We start from the raw sequence: 18,125 nt of genomic DNA, 5'->3' as shown, positions 1-18,125 counted from the left end.
TTTTTTTTTTTTTTTTTTTTTTTTTTTTTTTTTTTTTTTTTTTTTTTTTTTTTTTTTTTTTTTTTTGTCTTTCTTCTTTTGTATGTAGATTGAGAGGCTTGAAGATACTTTGGTTCACCTTTTGAAGGTTAAAGAATATGAACTGCTGTGTTCTGAAATCCAGTCTCAGGTTTTGAATATTGAACTGAGCTGATATTTTGATATGGTATTATATCATAACAACTGTCCTAGTGGAAGCTTTGGCATATTAACATTGGTCTTGTTTTATATGTAGAAAGTCATTGAGAATCTTGGAGCAATACGTAAAAGGTGATTTGGAAGTACATCTGCCTATATAAACCAGTTTTTATGTGAATTCCTCATACTCCTAAGATTTTGACAAATAACTGTTTTCAACACTCATGAATTGATGCTATCAGAGTAGTGGAAGCCAGATCGTTGGTGTATAAAGTAGCATATCAGAAGGCAAAGCTTCAGTTGGTTTGTATAAAGCGTGATGGATATCAGGTACCTTATTTTCTGGTGATTTTAGTTTTTGGATTATGAATAACTTTTAACCTCCGTGTACACTTCCATGCAGAATAGAGCACAGTCATTGAACTCTCATTTTGAGGATTTTCAAATGTTGAAGTTGAACTATGACCGCCTCAGGAAATTTGGTTCAAAGGACAGTCAAGTTGACGATGGAAATAGTCTTTCATGCCCAATTGATTCTGAGGTCAGGCATGAGGCTTTTGAATCATAATTCCTTTCTTATGGTTGGAGATTCTATTAATTGAATCAATGCGATAGGAGTTTCAAGGTCTCACCATTAGACAGATGTCTTGGATTTGTTTTATGTTGTGTATATACTAGACTTGTAGCCTTGGTATTCTATCTCTAGTCTTCACCCTTAGTTTCATGTGCAATAATAATAATATGGTTCACACACGTAACTCTGAACTACTGCTTGAGTGTAAGGTGTGTATGTGAATTTTTCTAAGATGCTGGTCGAATATCTCTGTGTTCACAATATTGCAATATTTCAGTCAAGAGCATTTGAATAATTTGACTATTGAATAAAAAAATGGTCAATCATCCTGCTTACTTTTCTGCAAAATATGGGAGCATAATGTTGACATTTTATACTAGAGCTGTAAATTAGTTTTTCAATGTTCAGGAATTCTCTCTATGCATTTTAGTAGATCATTGAAAGAAAGATCAATTATGTTATTTTACTAGGATTATGTTCTATATGATCGTTACTAGATATTCATATGTTTTTGTTTGAACACATTTGTGTATATCTGTTCAAAATATTTGTATGGCGAATTATTTCTTGGTGAATGATACAACTAAACTTGTTTGGTGCAGGCGTCCTGTGATAGAGCCAGCATGATAAAGCACGAAATTGAATCTTTAGATGGGAAGATAAAGGGATTAGGCCAATATTTTTCAACATATTGCAACTTGAAAGGAGTAACTAGTTCAACTGACATCCTTGGATTAGTTATTGATCATCTAAGGAAGAGAAAGCTCTGCAGGTCTATTTATCAGGGTTTGCAGGTTTGTACATTCACTAATATTCTTTTTGACCTAATAACATAATTTCTTGAATATTTTTTATTTAGCTTGTTAAACATTATCTATACTTTTTCAGATGTGGAAGGTAGATGATTTTGAGAAAAAGAATGATCACTACACCATACTTCTCAACTACCTTAGTTATGCCTACCAAAGGTTGGGATTATTTCTATTTTTTCTGTTTATTTATATTTCGTTTATTAGCATTGATGATGAATAATATCAGTTAAACTCTGCGTTTGTTCATTGGGATTCTAACTTATAGGATTACAATTAAAGCCAATCCACTCCCGGGTGTAACCATCTTAAATACATTGAATGATACTCATATTGGGAAGGTACAAGATGAAACCTTTTATTTTCTCTACAGCCTTTTACTTGTTCCCTTCAATTCTGTTAATACTTTATTTTTCTCTTCCAGAACGTTCCAGAAATGAATGCGTGCTGTGCATTTGCTTTTGTGATAAACGTTGAGAAGACACGGAAGTATAATGCTTCCTGGCATTTGCCCAAAGAAACTCAAGTGAGTTAATTCATCCTGCTTGGCTAGTCTATCTCTTCATGATTCAATCCAACCTTTTTCGCTTTCATTTCTCGTGTATCCTTGGTCACTGTTTCTATTTCAAGTATTTTCTGGTCCTATCAGTTTCACTAAAATAACGCATCTTCTTTCAATTTGAAAAACAAAGGTGAATGTCCCTTCGGTAGTGTTTATCCGGATTACATATATGCTAGAATCTTTGCTTCGTTAACACCTTAACGGTTTAGATTGCGAACTCCATATTCATTAATGTTGATGCACTATGCTGATTCCTTCAATATTTTAATTCTCTCTCTATTTACTATACAGATGATGAGTTCTTTTCTACACAACCTGCTGGATGTGATTGCGGAAATGCAGATAGCCCAGATAGAGATTTCAAATCTCATCCTAATAAGATTTTACTCACCCTCAGGTCATGAATATTTTTGTTACGACCATGCATGATGTTGGTTCTATTGAGAAAATGAAATCAATTGAGAAAAATACTTCGGAAGCAATAATCAAAATCTCAGTGTTTGTTAAACAAAGAGAAAAAAAATGGAAAATGAGAAAGTAGAATCCAATAGATAAATAAATTTCTAATTGAGGTAGAAAAAAATAGTGATACAAAATGTGGTACAAAACTTGGTGATAAAAATGAATGGCACTAAGAATGTGATACAAACTTTACGTGAAAGTTCACTCTTATATAGTTACAAAAATGAGCCTAATTACTATCACTATCTTACATTTTTAACATTAAAAAATAGAAATTCATGAAACATAAAAGAAAACTTAAAAAGAACAAACAACTGAAATGTTAGATACAACATCAACTTAAGACATTAATCTGAAAATTAAATCTAACAATAAAGTAAGAAACTTAAAAAAACACAAAACTGGAATTAATCTCAACAGGAGCATACATGACCCACATGCATGATTTTCCCTAATTAGTGTTTTTTCCAACGATGTTTCATTTTAAAACACTATTCCAGACAACCTTTCCTGAAATAGTTTGTGTGTATTTGAAACAGTTGCAGCTCCATGCTACATTTTTATGCATGCTATTGGTGTTTCCTGCTTATTTTTGCTCCTCAAATTGATTTCGACTTCATGAATAAGCTATGGAGGTTTCATGACCAGAAATTGTTTTCCCTTCTGAGAACTTGAAAATCTAATTTCCTTTTTGCTGTACTAATAATTTTGCAGACGAGAAGCTCGATTTGCAGCTTAGTTTCATCAACTTCCAAAGTGGCAGGAAGGTAAATCTTGTTCTGGACGTATCAGATTTGAGTCGGTAAGCTACAGTTTTATCTTTCTATATTTTCTACCGTTGCTCGTCTGAATTGCCTAATTATTTGACCTAATATTTTACCGGCAAATTCTATTACTTATTACTGATTCTTGATCATGAATTTGATATATATAGGAATATTAAAATAATCGTATTGATTAATTACTTGGTCTCTTGGCAGAGGGATTTATCCTTCTGAAGTTCTTCCGCATAAGGTCGAATCTCCTGCTTCGAATAAATACACACTCTCAGAGTCCATGTTAAATGACATTAGAGCTGCAGTTGGGAATTTAGATTCTGGATATTCGAGGATTTTAAGAGTTTGTAGATGTGTTTCGGAAGTCGTACAAAGGTCATCAAGCTGATGCCGACAATAGCATTTTCTCTGTATTTCTGTATGTTGCTGGCAGTTCCAGCATTATTGTAAAATCTAGATTTATTCAGCTGTCAGGTATTTTCCCCTTGAAAATACACGGAGCAATGAGAATTTTAGCTAACCCCTTGGATGAGTTACTTCGTGATTTATGTCTGTAGTTGAAGCTTGCTATTTGACCAAATACATCTAAACTTTGAGCAAGATTAATGATGATAAAGGCTGAGATTAATCAATCTTGGTTTCATGACTCTGATGTCTCATCTAATAGTTGAAGTCCATCATGGATGATGGAAAAGTGACTTGCGAGGATCAAGTTGGAGCTACACCACGAGGTTAAAGCTATCAGTGCACAGGCTTCATCAAGCATCATCATTCAAAATTAGGTAATATCTCACGGGCTATTAAAATGTAATATAATGATAGAGTGGATTTGTCTGTTAGGTCATGGAGTTTAGCAACTGAGTCAAAATCCTAGGATCTTATTGCTTGATTTCTTTGTTGTTATTTGGATTTTAGCATGACCCAAATGATCCAATGCATTATTTATCTGATCATAATATAAAAAAAACCTCAAGTTGGATATGCCTTTTATTTTCTTGCCAAGCCACCCTACTTTGTATTACATGAGGTCCAAATTGGGCATTATTACATAAACATAAATTTGTTAAACAGGGTAGGATCTGCTTGGATCAGCATCTTTGTTTTTAATATTATAGTGTTTCTCATGCCATTGATTTAAAGGAAGCCAGCAAGGCTTGGTCCAGTTTTTATTGTAGCTTCACGTGGCATTATGAGGGTGCAAGTGATAATTATTAGGATGGGAAATGGAGGAGAGGCAGGACTTGTGTGTTGGTGACCTCATGTGTTGGGCTTGGATGTCATTTTTCAAATTTATTAGTTGGAATTTTAGAGAAAAATGAAATATATTCTTCTATATTTCTATTTTACTTGTACAATATTGTAGGAAAGATGGGTTTGAAGAACAAAAAGAGGTGAAATCACTTTGCTCGTATAACATATTCTAGGTAATTCTACGTAGTTTTTTTTTTTTTTTTTTTTTTTTTTTTTTTTAATGGTTTAGTCTCTATTCTTTAAAAATGTATTAGGTCTTAAAAAAAATGTTTCTTTTAATTTCAATATTGTTTTAATTAAGTCGTACAAATATATTACCTTGGGGAGGTATTTTGTTTATAGGTTGTTTTTTAAATTTAATTTTAACTCTTTATGGTTTTTATGGTTGTTATATATATAGATATATATATTTTATGAGGATTAAATGGTTAGAAATAAAAGTACAAGGACCAAAATAATTAAAACTTGTTTGTTAGGGAGAGATTTTTACACGCTTATAAATAATGTTTTGTTCTCCTTCCCAACTTTACAATCCACCTTTCTTTGGGGCCCGTCCTTGCTGATACACCGTCTTGTGTCCACCCCTCTCCAAAAAAATAAAATCTATTTTTTGTGGAAAGGTAAATTGAGTTTGGGCTAAGATAGGGAAGAAGATTTCTTGTGATATTCAAATTCCGAAGCCACGTTTTCATGGCAAATGGGTATTATGTCATGGCCAACGTTTTCCTTGTGGACAACAAAATCCAGAATGCCTTAAGCTGAGGACTAGCGAACTGACAAGGACCTAATATTTTGATGCAATGTTCTCTTATGTCAAATTGTTTAGAGCCTCCAATAGTATTATAACAAAGACTAGTAGGATTTTGTCTGTTTAAAAGTTTCTTATGAACTTAAATGATTGAAAGACATAAATAGTGAAAATCTCATTCAATTTATACGTTGGAAATGAAAAACTTTTATGATCATAATAGCATAGAATCTCTATTGTATTATTATCACTAACATTCCATCACATCACTAAGCTTTGATGTTGATTGAAATACAGGCTGATTATGAAGTTTTATTATTAGTATTTATGATGTTCTTGTTGAAGTTTCTACTGTACAATAACATTTTTACTGTTCATTGCCTGTTTTTTCATGTTATTGTTTAAATGTGGATGGATTGTTCACCTAATTCTTTGATTAATGGAAATGTTGATGAGGAGAGTATCGTTGGATGCAGGGATACAATAATGTTGAAGAGAGAAAGGTGGGAGGAGGACAAAGCACTTTTGAACACTTTTTGGTTGGTGGGGTTGAATGCTTCATTGTTGAATCTTTGCTGTCTTTTCTTCATTTGCCAAGTAGGTCTTCGATTCCCCTTATTTACAAATCTCTCTCTCTCTCTCTCTCTCTCTCTCTCTTTGAGCTTTGAAGATAGCATCTAAGAAACAGGGTTTTGAAGAAGATCTATTGCAATCGACAATTCGTCTCTCAGTTGTCCTTTTTTTTCTGTACAATTTGTTCTCTTCCTTCCAAACATGATCTGAGATGAGTAGCTTTTCAAGTGGGATTTACTGTTTGTTGTAAAGTTTGAATAATCTTTTCAAATCTATGTGATGGATAGGCATAAAGATGTGACATCTTATTTATCTTATTCATTGGAAGAACTTGGTTTGTGGTGGCTACTTGATTCTTAAGTGGTTAAAATCATATTTGTTGGGTACATAATCGTCCCGAACATATCTTTAGTCCTTCAAAATCAACTTTGATGGTATAAAAATTGTGTTAGCTAATGTTAAATTAACTTTGAATAATTGAAGGTAGGTTCGGGAGTTATGTTGAATACCTCCCAAGTGATTTTAACCATTTTAAAGCTAAACTCAAGAGTGTCTTTTTTCTTTTTATAATGTTGAACACTATTTAGGTTTGGTGCTTTTCACTTGGTTTTGTGGTTAGTTTGGAGAGTTTTTGTAGTTAAGAATTAGGACGTTGTGGTGATTCGACTGATTTCATTGAGCTTTTATCGGTTAGTTTTTGTGGGTATTTTGGTAATTTAGTTTTGAGATATTATAACTTATTACAATTGACGAGTATTTATAGCCTATCACAAAAAGGAGCAAGTATTTATAACGTAATAAAATACAAAGTTTCCAGTACCTAACTAACTTACCTTTCATTCAACGGTTGATAATCTTACTATGATGGGTTTTGAGAGATATTTCATGTAATTACACGTACTTACGATAATAAAGATAAATAAATAGCGGGTTATTAGAAGAGTACTTTTTCAAGTGATTAAAAAGTTTAAGATTTGAATTAATTAATAGTTGAAAATTGGGTGAGATTTAAAATATGCATTTTTATTTACCCAAAAAAGCACCCTTTATGATGCATATATGATTAAGTGGGTGCCTAATTGCACCAAATGGGAAACCAAAAGCTTAGTTTACATTTAAATGTATTGGAAAGGCATACACACAAACCCTAGCGTCTACTATCAAACAATCTCTCATATTCCATTTTCTCTATGCAATAATAATAATAATAATCATAATTTTTAAAAAATTCCTTAAAATTATGTACGATCCATACTACATCTGATCAGCGGCTCATCCTACTTCCTCTAGATTCTTGATAGCCCATCTTATCTCAGTAGAATTTTCAGTTTTTCAATCAGCGGCTCATCCTATTTCCTCTAGATTCTTGATAGCCCATCTTATCTCAGTAGAATTTTCAGTTTTTCAGTGGCATGTTTCGATCCTCTTCCTCATTACTTAGAAAAAGTGAGCCATGATTCAAATACAAAATACTATCATTTACATCTGGACAATTACACATCCAAGATGCTATCATTTCCGCCCGGATAATTACACATCCAACCTTAAAAGTAACAACCCAATTAGAAGAGCAGAGTTTTACCAACTAAGCTACATCTCCTTAACGTAAATCCTTATTCTATTCTTTTCCTTTAACGTAGTTAGGCCATTTTGAACTTGAACTAGAGACCTCGCATCATAAAGTAAATCATCGCACCTACTATCTAACCAATAAGAAGAGAAACAACTTATTCCTTTTCAGGAGCATTCATATACATATATATATATATATATATATATTAATTTATTATTCACAAGGGTGATTTTACAATTTTGTTAGTCAATATACAATAATTCAAAAAAAATTTAGGAACCCCTAAGATATTTATAAAAAAAAAAAAAAAAAATCAATAAATAGATATTTTAATTTTGAAAGATACACTCAACTCAAGCTAATATAATATCTGTAATAAATATATATATATATATATATATTGTAAGAAAAATAAAAATTATTTAAGAATATTAAAAAGTGCTCTTTTTGGCTTTTGGCAATTAAATACAAAGCAGAGTCAGAAAAATGGAAAAATGGGAATTGGCAAAGCACATGCCAAGTAGGTTTTGATGCATTCAATTGGAGGGACCATTAACACAGACTGAGGGCCTAACCTCCTTCATAATCTCTTCCCCTTTTTTTTTTTTTCTTTTTTTTTTTTTTATACCTTTAACAAAATATATATATATAATTTATTAATTTATTCTTAGATTTTCTCCCTTTTCCTTTCTGATCTATTTTTTTCATTATCACCTAAAAAAAGAAACCTTTTTTTTTAAATTGGGTTATGTCAATTTTCTCCTTCCCATTCATCCCATATCCTTCTCCTCTTCCTCTATCCATCTAAAAGGAGGGATTGAAAAGAAAGAAAAAAAAAAACCCAGAATCAGATTAAGAGGGATTCTCTAAACTTTCCAGCTTTTTTGTGTTTCTCTTCCTGCAATCATTGATTTTCTTATAATCTGAAGCCCCCTTTTACCGATCTCTGTTTCTGTTTTTCTAGGTACGGTGATTTCTTTGTTTCAACTCTTATACTTCTCCTCAGTTCTTCCTCTCTTTCTGTTTTTGTGTGTTGTTCATCTTCTTAGCAACTGATTTCTGTACAAATATTGCCGGATTTTGTCTCTTGGGACGTTTTATTTTGTGTTTCTTGTCTGTTTGCATGAGCTTGTTATTGCTGTGTTCTTCTTTGTTCTTCTTGTTTTGATTCTTTGGGCTACTGGGTTGCTTTTGATTGTCTGAATTTGTGTGTTTTTGCTGCTGGTTTTCTCTTTTTCTGACTGCTAATTATGATTTGTAAAGGAGGTAGACGTTTTGATTCATTCAGTCTTTGAAATCATTGTAGGAAGCTAACTCTATTTATTGTGGCCATGGTACTCATGGATCAGAATTGAATGTTCACGAAAGTTTTCTTCTCTTCCCCCTTTATTCTCATGCCGAATATGAATTTGTGTTAATTTCTTGGAGCTGGGGCCATGGTAGTGCCCATATCTTTCCACATAAACGCAGGTTCTGGTTTCACCTACACATACTCAGTTTTCCAATTATGTGTTCTTCATGAATAGTAGCTAAGTTGTTTGCCTTTCTTCGATGGTTTCTTTTGATATCATTCTGAATTTTAGCTGATATCATATTTGGTTTTGTTGAGAAGGAAATCATGGGGATGGTATACATTTTCATTTGTAGGTTGGATACTCAATCTTTGTTTAGAGCTAACAGATATCTTAGAACAGCCTTTTTTTGGCATTTGTGAAGATTTGGGGAGTGATAATTTGAATTAATGTGATTTTGATCTATTGCAGAAGCTGCATTTCGCTTGTTCCTATAGTTGATTCTAGTTTTGGCTGTCTGGAAGGATTTCTAAGGGAACGGTTTGAAGATCTGATTGTAGTATGGGTTATATGTGTGATTTCTGTGGGCAACAAAGGTCGTTTGTTTACTGTCGATCCGATGCTGCAGCTTTGTGCTTATCTTGTGACCGTAATGTTCATTCTGCTAACGCCTTGTCGAGGCGACACTCAAGAACGTTGTTATGTGATCGCTGTCATTCCCAAGCAGCATTTGTTAGATGTCCTGAAGAGAATATTTCACTTTGTCAAAACTGTGATTACATGGGGCATAGCTCATCCGCCTCCATTTCATCTCGAAAGAGGCAACCAATCAATTGTTACTCGGACTGCCCGACAGCTGCGGAGCTCTCATCTATCTGGTCATTTGTTCTGGATCTCCCTTCTGGAAGCGATGCTTGCGAGCAAGAATTAGGATTGATGAGCATTGCCGAAAATAGTGCAGTAAACGCCTGGGGCCCTGATGATAAAGCTGGTCAAAATGTATCTGGTGTCGATGAAACCAACGAATTCCCAAGTGGGGATAAATCGATTTGGTTCGCGTCCTCTTCGGCGCCTCAATATTTATCCAAGCCTCACATTATGGACCAACCAATTACTACAGGTGCAACTTCACCCAAGGTATATAACCGTAAATCGTATTCTTCATGAGTAAATTAAAACCAAAATGGTTGCATATGTAGCTTGTAATCATTCATTTATGTTGTTTCATTCAATCTAAATCCTTCCCATATGGTGTCGTTCACTCGAAATGCCTGTTGATAGACCGAACTAGTAGATGCAGTACAACAAGTTCATAGACTAGACTACGTTCAAAGGACAAATGAACAAGGTCATAGACTCATACTTTTATGTCGTAATCTTAATGGCCATCGATCTACGTGCGTACACCGTATGATTCTCTTTTTTAAAATCGTTAGTAGGTTGTAAGAACAGAATGTATAAGCAAACTTTCCATTCGACAGGTCATAGGCTAAAGGTTGTAAGACTCGTACGTTAATGTCTTAATCTTTCACAGTTTTTTCATAAGAATCTTTGCCAATTTCATGCTATTAATATGCAGTTGCACTATCCTGGAACAAAAGGTCCTGAATTCGACATTGACGATGACTTCTACGAGAGTTTGAATATGGATGAAGATTTGAATATTGAAAATTATGAAGAACTATTTGGTGTATCCCTCAGTTATTCTGAAGAATTGTTAGAGAATGGTGGTATTGATAGCTTGTTTAGGATCAAAAGCTTAGCTGCTGCTAAATCTGGTTGCGCTGGTGCGACTGATGCAAAGGTACCTCAATCTTCTTTAATTGCTTATTGAAAATTAGTCTCTCATTGCTTCGTGTTATTTTTCACCTAATTTTGTGACGATCAGCATGCCCTTGTCCTCTTTGGCTCTTTTGAGCTTCCCTTCAAGGTTTTTAAAACCTATCAGCTAGGGAGAGGTTTTTACACCCTTGTAAAGAATGTTTTGTTCTCCTCCCCAACCGATGTGGGATCTCACAGTCCACCCACCTTCGGGACCCAGCGTCCTCGCTGGCACTCATTCCCTTCTTCAATCGATGTGGGACCCCCTAATCCACCCCCTTTCGAGGCCCAGCACTGCCAGCCTCGTGTCCACTCTCCTTCAAGGCTCAGCTTCTTCACTGGCACATCGCCCGGTATCTGACCCTTATACCATTTGTAACAGCTCAAGCCCACTGTTAATAGACAGTGTCATCTTTGGGCTTTCCCTTTCTGGCTTCCCCTCGAGGTTTTTAAAACGCATCTGCTATGGAAAGGTTTCCACACCCTTATAAAGAACGCTTCGTTCTCCTCTCCCAACCGATGTGGGATCTCACAAGCACCTTCTTAGTTGTTTCTCAAAGATAAAATTGCAAGGATTTGATATTTACACACCACTTGATGAGTACCAAGTTATAACAAGCATTAGGATGCTAGTAATTGCACTTGAGTATACTTAACAATTTCAAGCTCTGAGTTAAGTATTAATACATGCTTGCTCAACATAAATGTAAATTCAGGGGCCGTCAGGTTTAGCTAATAATATGATGCAGCCTGCAAGCAGTAATGCAGCATCAGCAGACTCTGTGATGAGTGCGAAGACTGACCCGATTCTTTGTTATAACAATAAGCAAGAGCATTCCAGTCGATCGTTTTCTGGCATGACTGGAGAGAGTAGCGCAGGCGAACATCAAGACTGTGGAGCTTCATCAATGCTTCTGATGGGAGAGCCTCCATGGTGTTCTATGGCTACAGAGAGTTCCTTCCAATCATCTAATCGTAGCGATGCTGTAATGCGCTACAAGGAAAAGAAGAAAGCTCGAAAGTGAGTATGCGGGTTTTTCTCTACCTCTTTCTGCAAGTTTTCAATTTTTTTTTTGCTTCTTGACTATGTTAGCACTTGTTGCAATTGAAATTCTGGAATATTACCGTCACACGACATAAATCACCATAAAAACGCTAATGAACTGTCTTGAATGCTGTTAAAAGATGCTGCAAATAACTCTGATTTTGTATTTTACAAAGCTTTTGCATTCTCAATTGTTTGATCCTATTATAGGTTTGAAAAGAAGGTGAGGTATGCCTCTCGCAAAGTGCGGGCCGATACTCGAAGACGGGTCAAGGGGCGCTTTGTTAAAGCTGGAGAAGCTTATGACTATGATCCGATGAGTCAAACCAGAAGCTACTGAAAGAACATCAACTTTCGGAGATCACACGAAAAAAAAAAAAAGATTTATGGCTGAAGGGTCCGACATTGTACTCTAATCAATGGATAAATATCTCGATATCCCGGAGTCTGACAGGAAGTATAATTGTATACAAAGGAACCTGAGTTTTCATCAGGTATATGTACAAAAAGCCAGGTCTAATAGCTCTATCGATACAACTCGAAGGGCAAAAATTCTGTATCCATACCACGTAAAACGAACAAAGGATTGCGAAAATTGGCCTCCAAGACGATGTACATTTCCGGGCTGTAAGAAACGGGCATAGTTTTCTTGGTTAACAATCCAGCTTCAGCTCCTTTGATATGTACTTAAAATTTGAAAAAAGACTATACTGATCATTGGCTGGCAAGGGCTGTGTTCACAACATGGAAGGCACGTCTTCCTCCTTGCTTTTGGTTCTTTGACAAACATGGCTGCACCAAATTCACAGTTTCCAGGTAATCTTGATTCCCTTTTTAACTGACTTGTAAATTTGATCATCTGTTCATTTGATGAGGTTGAAATATGCAGCCAGAACGATTATATTTGGGACAATATTGAACTGTTGTAACTTCAAATTTCGTTACCCGAACACGACGATGAATGTATATGTTGCAAAGATTGGTACTACTAGTGTATTTAACCAATTTTGTAGTCCCATTACTTCACAGAGATATTGATAGTTTTTATTGTTCTGTCAAGAGCTCGTAAGTTCTTCGTAAAGGATGTGGCGATGGTGTTAGAAAGTCCAAAAGGCATATAAACCAAATCAAGCGTCTATCGTTTTCATGTTTGGCTTAGTTTACTACGTTTGCTATATGCATGTTTTCGATATGGAATTCACTTCTTTTTTTGGGAGACATTGAATAAAAGATGAGTTGAGAGAGTATAACGTAGCCTAAATCTCTTGCATTCGTTCCTTCTAAATCTTATACTATTTTGAAAGCAACCGCTCGAATGAAGCGGACACCTAACAACCTCTCGTACTATCATAGTCACTTTACAAACACAATGTGTTGAAGGTTAAGAACACATTTCTTTTGAGTTTTGACTATTTGTGCAAAACATACAAATCAAGACCAAAATGTTCATCTTTCAAGCAATTTGCCCGAAAATCCTACAATATCGACGATATGCACAGTTGAATCGACAACATATTGACATACAGCTGAAGCATGCTTGGTGAATTTGGCACCAACATCATGAGGGGAATGGATTGAGTTACTCCTTTGCAGTTCGAAACTAACAAGCCAAAATAGAACCCAGCAGTGTCAACATCTATCAATCCTCATCTGAGCTACTGTCTTCTAACATCCTCCCATTGTCCTTGGCCATCATTGAAGTATAATTGATCACGACGATATGAAAATCGAAACCGACAGACATTAGGTTTTGAAAGTAAATCTTATCTTACTGGCATCTTATCCCAATCTTTTAACTTGGAATTGGTCAGCATATAATTATCACGCAATGGAGCCCAAGCGGGTCCTTCGGCGTCCACTGCACCACCTGATGTGTCTAACTGTTCAACATAAAGATGGCCATTTGAGTTTCTTTATGGACATGAAGAAACAGATAATATATGATCGTGACTTGACCTGAGCTTCACTCTCTTAACATACACCCCATCCCCTAGAGCTGTCCATTTTCCCCGCCCCTACACGGACTAGTCCCCATTCCCCATCCCAACCTTTTTTCATAAAAATTTATAGGAAATTTTGTGAGGACATGAAAACCATCCCGACCCCTGCTCGACCCCATGGACATCCCCCTACCAGTCCCCATTCCACTGCACATAAACACGTTAATGAAGATGAGGATGCTAATGAAAAAAGCCACAAGTCGGTACGCCTCCTCAGGTATTCGTCGAAAGTATCATTGCTTGTAAGAGAATTAATAAAGAACTTACCAACAATTGGTTAAAAGCTGCAATAGATTTATCAAATTCTATAGCAGAAAATAACCAACCTTTGCATTACTGTTTGTTGCTGACAAAATTGTCTTGCCCAACTCAGAAAAGAAAGCTTCTGTCCTGCGTTTATTTATTGCTGGCAGTATAAAACAAATAAAGTACTCGTATGAGACAGGATAGAACGAAAAAGTTAGGATATCGTTCACCTTCAATATTGAGTAGCTACTCACATAATCACAAGTCAAGAACGGAAGAATAAGCTGTCTTAATATGCAAACAAAAGAGGGTCTAACAGGGTTCGCTAAACATTAGTAGTCCTATATAAGCCACAGGGGAAAGCATTAGTCAACTAGAAGTATGCACGAGAGACTAATAGGTCGATAAATTCAAGAGACATGCCTTTTAAATCACTGGCTACTTCAACCACACATATTCCCAAACAAAGTCAGCAAATTAGTAAAGTTGCCAATGATTCGTTATTTAGAAATTTAACATGTGAGATCCCACATCGGTTGCAAAGGGGAACGAACATTCCTTATAAGGACGTGAAAACCTCTTCCTACTAAACACGTTTTAAAACCTTGAGAGGAAGCTCGAAAAGGAAAGCCCAAAGAAGACAATATCTGCTAACGGTGGGCTTGGGCTATTACATAGCATGTAGTCAGACTAAACAACATGGTTGAAAGCAGAAACACAAAACAGAATATAAGGTGGCATACATCATAGTAATAGGAAAGTTAACCTACATAATTGAATATAATGCAACATGCAGAAGCACCAAAATTAATTGAATGCTAATTTAGGGACAGCATATTCACAAGGCAAGATAAAAGAAAGTGAAATTATTAACTTCTGAGATCAAAGTTACGTAAAAGGCCTAATACCTTTAACATCTTTAGCTCTCGAAGGATTCAAACTTTTCTGAGCATGTTGTGCCTTATTGACCTGTATCATATTCAAAATAATGGAATTCAGCGATGAATGCAACATAGATGAGGATATGACAAAAAAGTTGTCTGATATCAAAATTTGGCTACTTACAGCGTTAAACAACTTGACAACCGACAATCGACAAGCAGCAATACACATGGAGATTACTGTGTTAGTATGATGAGAGATGTAGTAATCACCGTTGAAATAAAATAGAAAACCTTTCCCAACTCAAAGTAAAATCGAACTAGGCTACCTCCTTTAGTAGCAACGCCAATAAGAAACTTTTCATTAGAATCCAAGCAAGTAGCAGGTTTCACATGGCCTTTTCCTCCCACCTACCATATTCAAACATTTGATGTGAGATCCCACGTCGATTGGAGAAGAAAACATAGCTTGAAAGGGAAACGCGTTTTAAAAACCTTGAGGATAAGCCCGAAAGGGAAAGCCCAAAGAGGACAATATCTGCTAGCGGCAGGCTTGGGCCATTACAAATGGTATCAGAGTTAGACACCGAGCGATGTGCCAACGAGGAGGTTGAACCTAGATGGGGGTGGACACGAGGCGGTGTGTCAACAAAGATGCTGGCTTCAAAGGAGGTGGATTGGGGGGTCCTACATCGATTGAAGAAGGGAACGAAGGCCAGCAAGGACGTTGGACCCCGAAGGGGGTGGATTGTGAGATCCCACCTTTGCAATAAACAAATTCTAAGCAAAAGCTAAATTATAAACAAGCAAAATCTTTTATTTAAAAGGAAATACCATTTGTTTCTCTTTCTTGGCCTCTCCTTTAACTTTCCTCTCAGCTTCCTCTTCTGCAAGCTTTTCAGCAACAAGCTTCTTGTTTGCTGATAATATAGGACCCTGCAACACAAACATGGCACAAATACTTTTCTTATTACTTCAACTAATGAAAATAATTCCGACCCATTTAAGATATAAAGTACCAGAGTTTCATCAGATATGCTCTTCTTGAGGATACTCCTTAATGCAGCCCGGAATGCTCTACAACCTTCTGTAAACTTAGTTATACCTGGTTGAATATCACCATTTTCATCGTCTTCGGATAGCTCGGCATCTGCATTGACATCCTTCCCTTCCTCTTCACCCTCAGAAAACTCTTCATCTCCAATCTCCTCATGACTGAGCATTGAAGTTTTGGTCTCGTCTCCAATCACCGGAGTTTTCTCATCATCATCGTCCTCATCTAAATTATAATCACGCCCGCTTTTGGAAGAGTTTCTTCATCTTCCTATCAACCTTAACTTTGTTCCCACTTCCACCCATCATCCTCGGTCTTTTCTTGTTCCTGGAACCCATCTTTTTCCTTCTCTTCGCACTCTCACCAATTCTACTGCATTCCAGTCGTCAACCATGATACTGATTCAAATGCACAGCTTATCCCAAACAAAAGTTTCAACAATCTTAACCCCCGTTTAGAACCCCAGAATTTTGATGGATTTTAAAATCAGTCTATTTGGATTCCAAAAAAAATGAAATCAACGGTTTAAAAAATAGTTTTAAAAAAAAATTACATTGAGCAACAAAAGCTACCCTATGCCAGTTCATATGCATCTATAGTCTCTGTTATACTCAAGAAGACTCAATGACATTCAATCACACTCGAACTCAATGTTAACTTTCTATTTTGTTTGTCCATTATTGGTTTTTTTTATTGATAACAATAATTTCAATCATTTTTTTTTTTAGAAACCCAAACTATATGTGAGTTTCTCCTTTGCTATGTTCAAGTTCTTACACATTTTATCCTTTCTATCTAATGATTCAGATAACGACATGTTTTTATTTTCCTTCGTATTCAATCTGTTTTTATTTTCCTCTAATTTGCAACATATTCGTTCTTAGTTTTCTTCTCCATCGGTGAAGAGAACATACCAACATAGCCCAACGTAGCAACATATAAAAATAAATAAAACCTTGGGGATCTGAAAATGCGCAGCGGCGGCGCAGGTAAGGGGCTAAACCACTGTGTTTCTCAGAAGAAGAAAAACAGATATAATTAACTCTGATTGCTCGAAGCGGCTAGAGAGTGTGAGACGGAGTAGGCAACGACGATTTCGTCGGAATGCTGCGGCAGCTGACAGTGCAGCGTTCGGCGGCAGCTGCTGATACGGCGTCGGACAGAAACATCGTGCGGAGTTCGTCGACGGAGTAGGGTGCAGTAATGGACGGTGAGCGTGGCTGAACGTGAAATAGGGTTTACGAAGAAGAAAAGAAGGTGGTTTTAAAAAAAATTTAAATAGAAAATAATACTTTTTATTTTTAAATTTTAAAAAAAATATGCATGTGGATAAGGTTTTTTATATATATATAAAAAAATAAAAATCGATTTAATTATTGATTAAATTAATAAAAATATATTAACTTTGTACTTATTCTCACAAAAAAAAATTAACTTTTAAAATTATGTAAAAAATACATTTAAATTTTTAAAAATTTAAATTTAGAATGAAAATAAAAAATATCAGTAATTTAAATTTACTTATAATTTATGTCCCATATTTGTCAATAGTTTACATTTCCGTCCTATATTTATAATTCTTATTTTTATGAATTACTAAATTATTGTCTATAAATGTGTAATTTTTATAATTAAGTTATCCTCAACTTTTGCAATATTGAATTTATTAAATTTATTTGTTTTGATTGAATCATGTACGCTCACATATATATATATAATCAACCATGTAACTTGGTATTAAGATACTTTATTAATAATAATATAATTCCTGCAAAAATTAAGAAAATAATAATAAAGTGTTTGGGCTGGACCTCTCTCACTTTTAGTGGGCCTTCCAAGCCCAAACTCGTTCTCAATATGGGCTGGATCTGCCTCTTTCTAATGGGCTATTGAAAGCCCTCAAAGAAGGGCCCAATTGATTTCCATGAGACTGCCACTATATATATATATATTTTATTATTTTATTTTATTCTTATTTGTTTTTTTAATGAATTCAATGGGTCTTAAAGTAATAATGATAATATATCAATTATCATTTAAGCAATTATTAAATTAAAAATAATAATAATTCAATTAATAATATGTGGAGGTGAGAACCTTCTAACCTTTTTGGTCACGGGTTATGTCCTATATTCGTAAATATAATTCAACGGGTTAAAATGAAAATGTCGGAGTCTTCAACTCGATCACGTATTTAAAAAAAAATTAATAATTAAATTACGTGAAAAAAAAAAAAAAAAAAAAAAAAAAAAAAAAAAAAAAAAAAAAAAAAAAAAAAAAA

At 35.0% G+C, this 18,125-nt stretch overlaps 2 protein-coding genes and 1 pseudogene across 6 annotated transcripts in view; 2 read left to right on the top strand and 1 right to left on the bottom strand.

The window, feature by feature from the left end:
- LOC111468098 overlaps positions 1–6,089 on the top strand; it is a 10,648-nt gene extending 4,559 nt beyond the window's left edge. The window contains exons 6-18 of one of the 4 annotated variants that reach the window (XR_002714708.1): positions 89–169; positions 275–309; positions 420–507; positions 581–718; positions 1,354–1,545; positions 1,640–1,719; positions 1,829–1,901; positions 1,985–2,086; positions 2,414–2,519; positions 3,299–3,386; positions 3,565–4,142; positions 4,724–4,784; positions 5,836–6,089. Coding sequence is in view for 1 of the 4 variants with exons in the window: in XM_023113159.1 (XP_022968927.1) it covers positions 89–169; positions 275–309; positions 420–507; positions 581–718; positions 1,354–1,545; positions 1,640–1,719; positions 1,829–1,901; positions 1,985–2,086; positions 2,414–2,519; positions 3,299–3,386; positions 3,565–3,748 (1,167 nt within the window). In the remaining 3 variants the exon portion in view is untranslated. Of the gene's footprint in view, positions 1–88; positions 170–274; positions 310–419; positions 508–580; positions 719–1,353; positions 1,546–1,639; positions 1,720–1,828; positions 1,902–1,984; positions 2,087–2,413; positions 2,520–3,298; positions 3,387–3,564; positions 4,334–4,723; positions 4,785–5,835 lie in introns of those variants that run through there. The other 3 variants (XR_002714709.1, XR_002714710.1, XM_023113159.1) reach the window with 3 other exon arrangements.
- A 2,119-nt stretch (positions 6,090–8,208) lies between these two features.
- LOC111468201 (zinc finger protein CONSTANS-LIKE 9-like) lies at positions 8,209–12,689 on the top strand. Of its 2 annotated transcripts, XM_023113340.1 has the most exons (6): positions 8,209–8,469; positions 8,812–8,975; positions 9,269–9,934; positions 10,377–10,601; positions 11,335–11,639; positions 11,874–12,012. In XM_023113340.1, the coding sequence occupies exons 3-6, from the start codon at positions 9,359–9,361 to the stop codon at positions 12,001–12,003; spliced, it is 1,236 nt and encodes a 411-aa protein (XP_022969108.1). In that variant the 5' UTR covers positions 8,209–8,469; positions 8,812–8,975; positions 9,269–9,358; the 3' UTR covers positions 12,004–12,012. The 2 variants fall into 2 exon arrangements, with proteins under 2 accessions (XP_022969108.1, XP_022969110.1); XM_023113342.1 differs by lacking the exon at positions 8,812–8,975 and having other exon boundaries at positions 8,210–8,469; positions 11,874–12,689.
- A 316-nt stretch (positions 12,690–13,005) lies between these two features.
- Positions 13,006–17,080, bottom strand: LOC111468253 (annotated as a pseudogene).
- Between the last annotated feature and the right edge of the window lie 1,045 nt (positions 17,081–18,125).

This window comes from Cucurbita maxima, unplaced genomic scaffold (assembly GCF_002738345.1).
Source record: "Cucurbita maxima cultivar Rimu unplaced genomic scaffold, Cmax_1.0 Cma_Scf00036, whole genome shotgun sequence".
Taxonomy (NCBI): Eukaryota; Viridiplantae; Streptophyta; class Magnoliopsida; order Cucurbitales; family Cucurbitaceae; genus Cucurbita; species Cucurbita maxima.
This window is presented reverse-complemented; position numbering and strand designations above follow the sequence as displayed.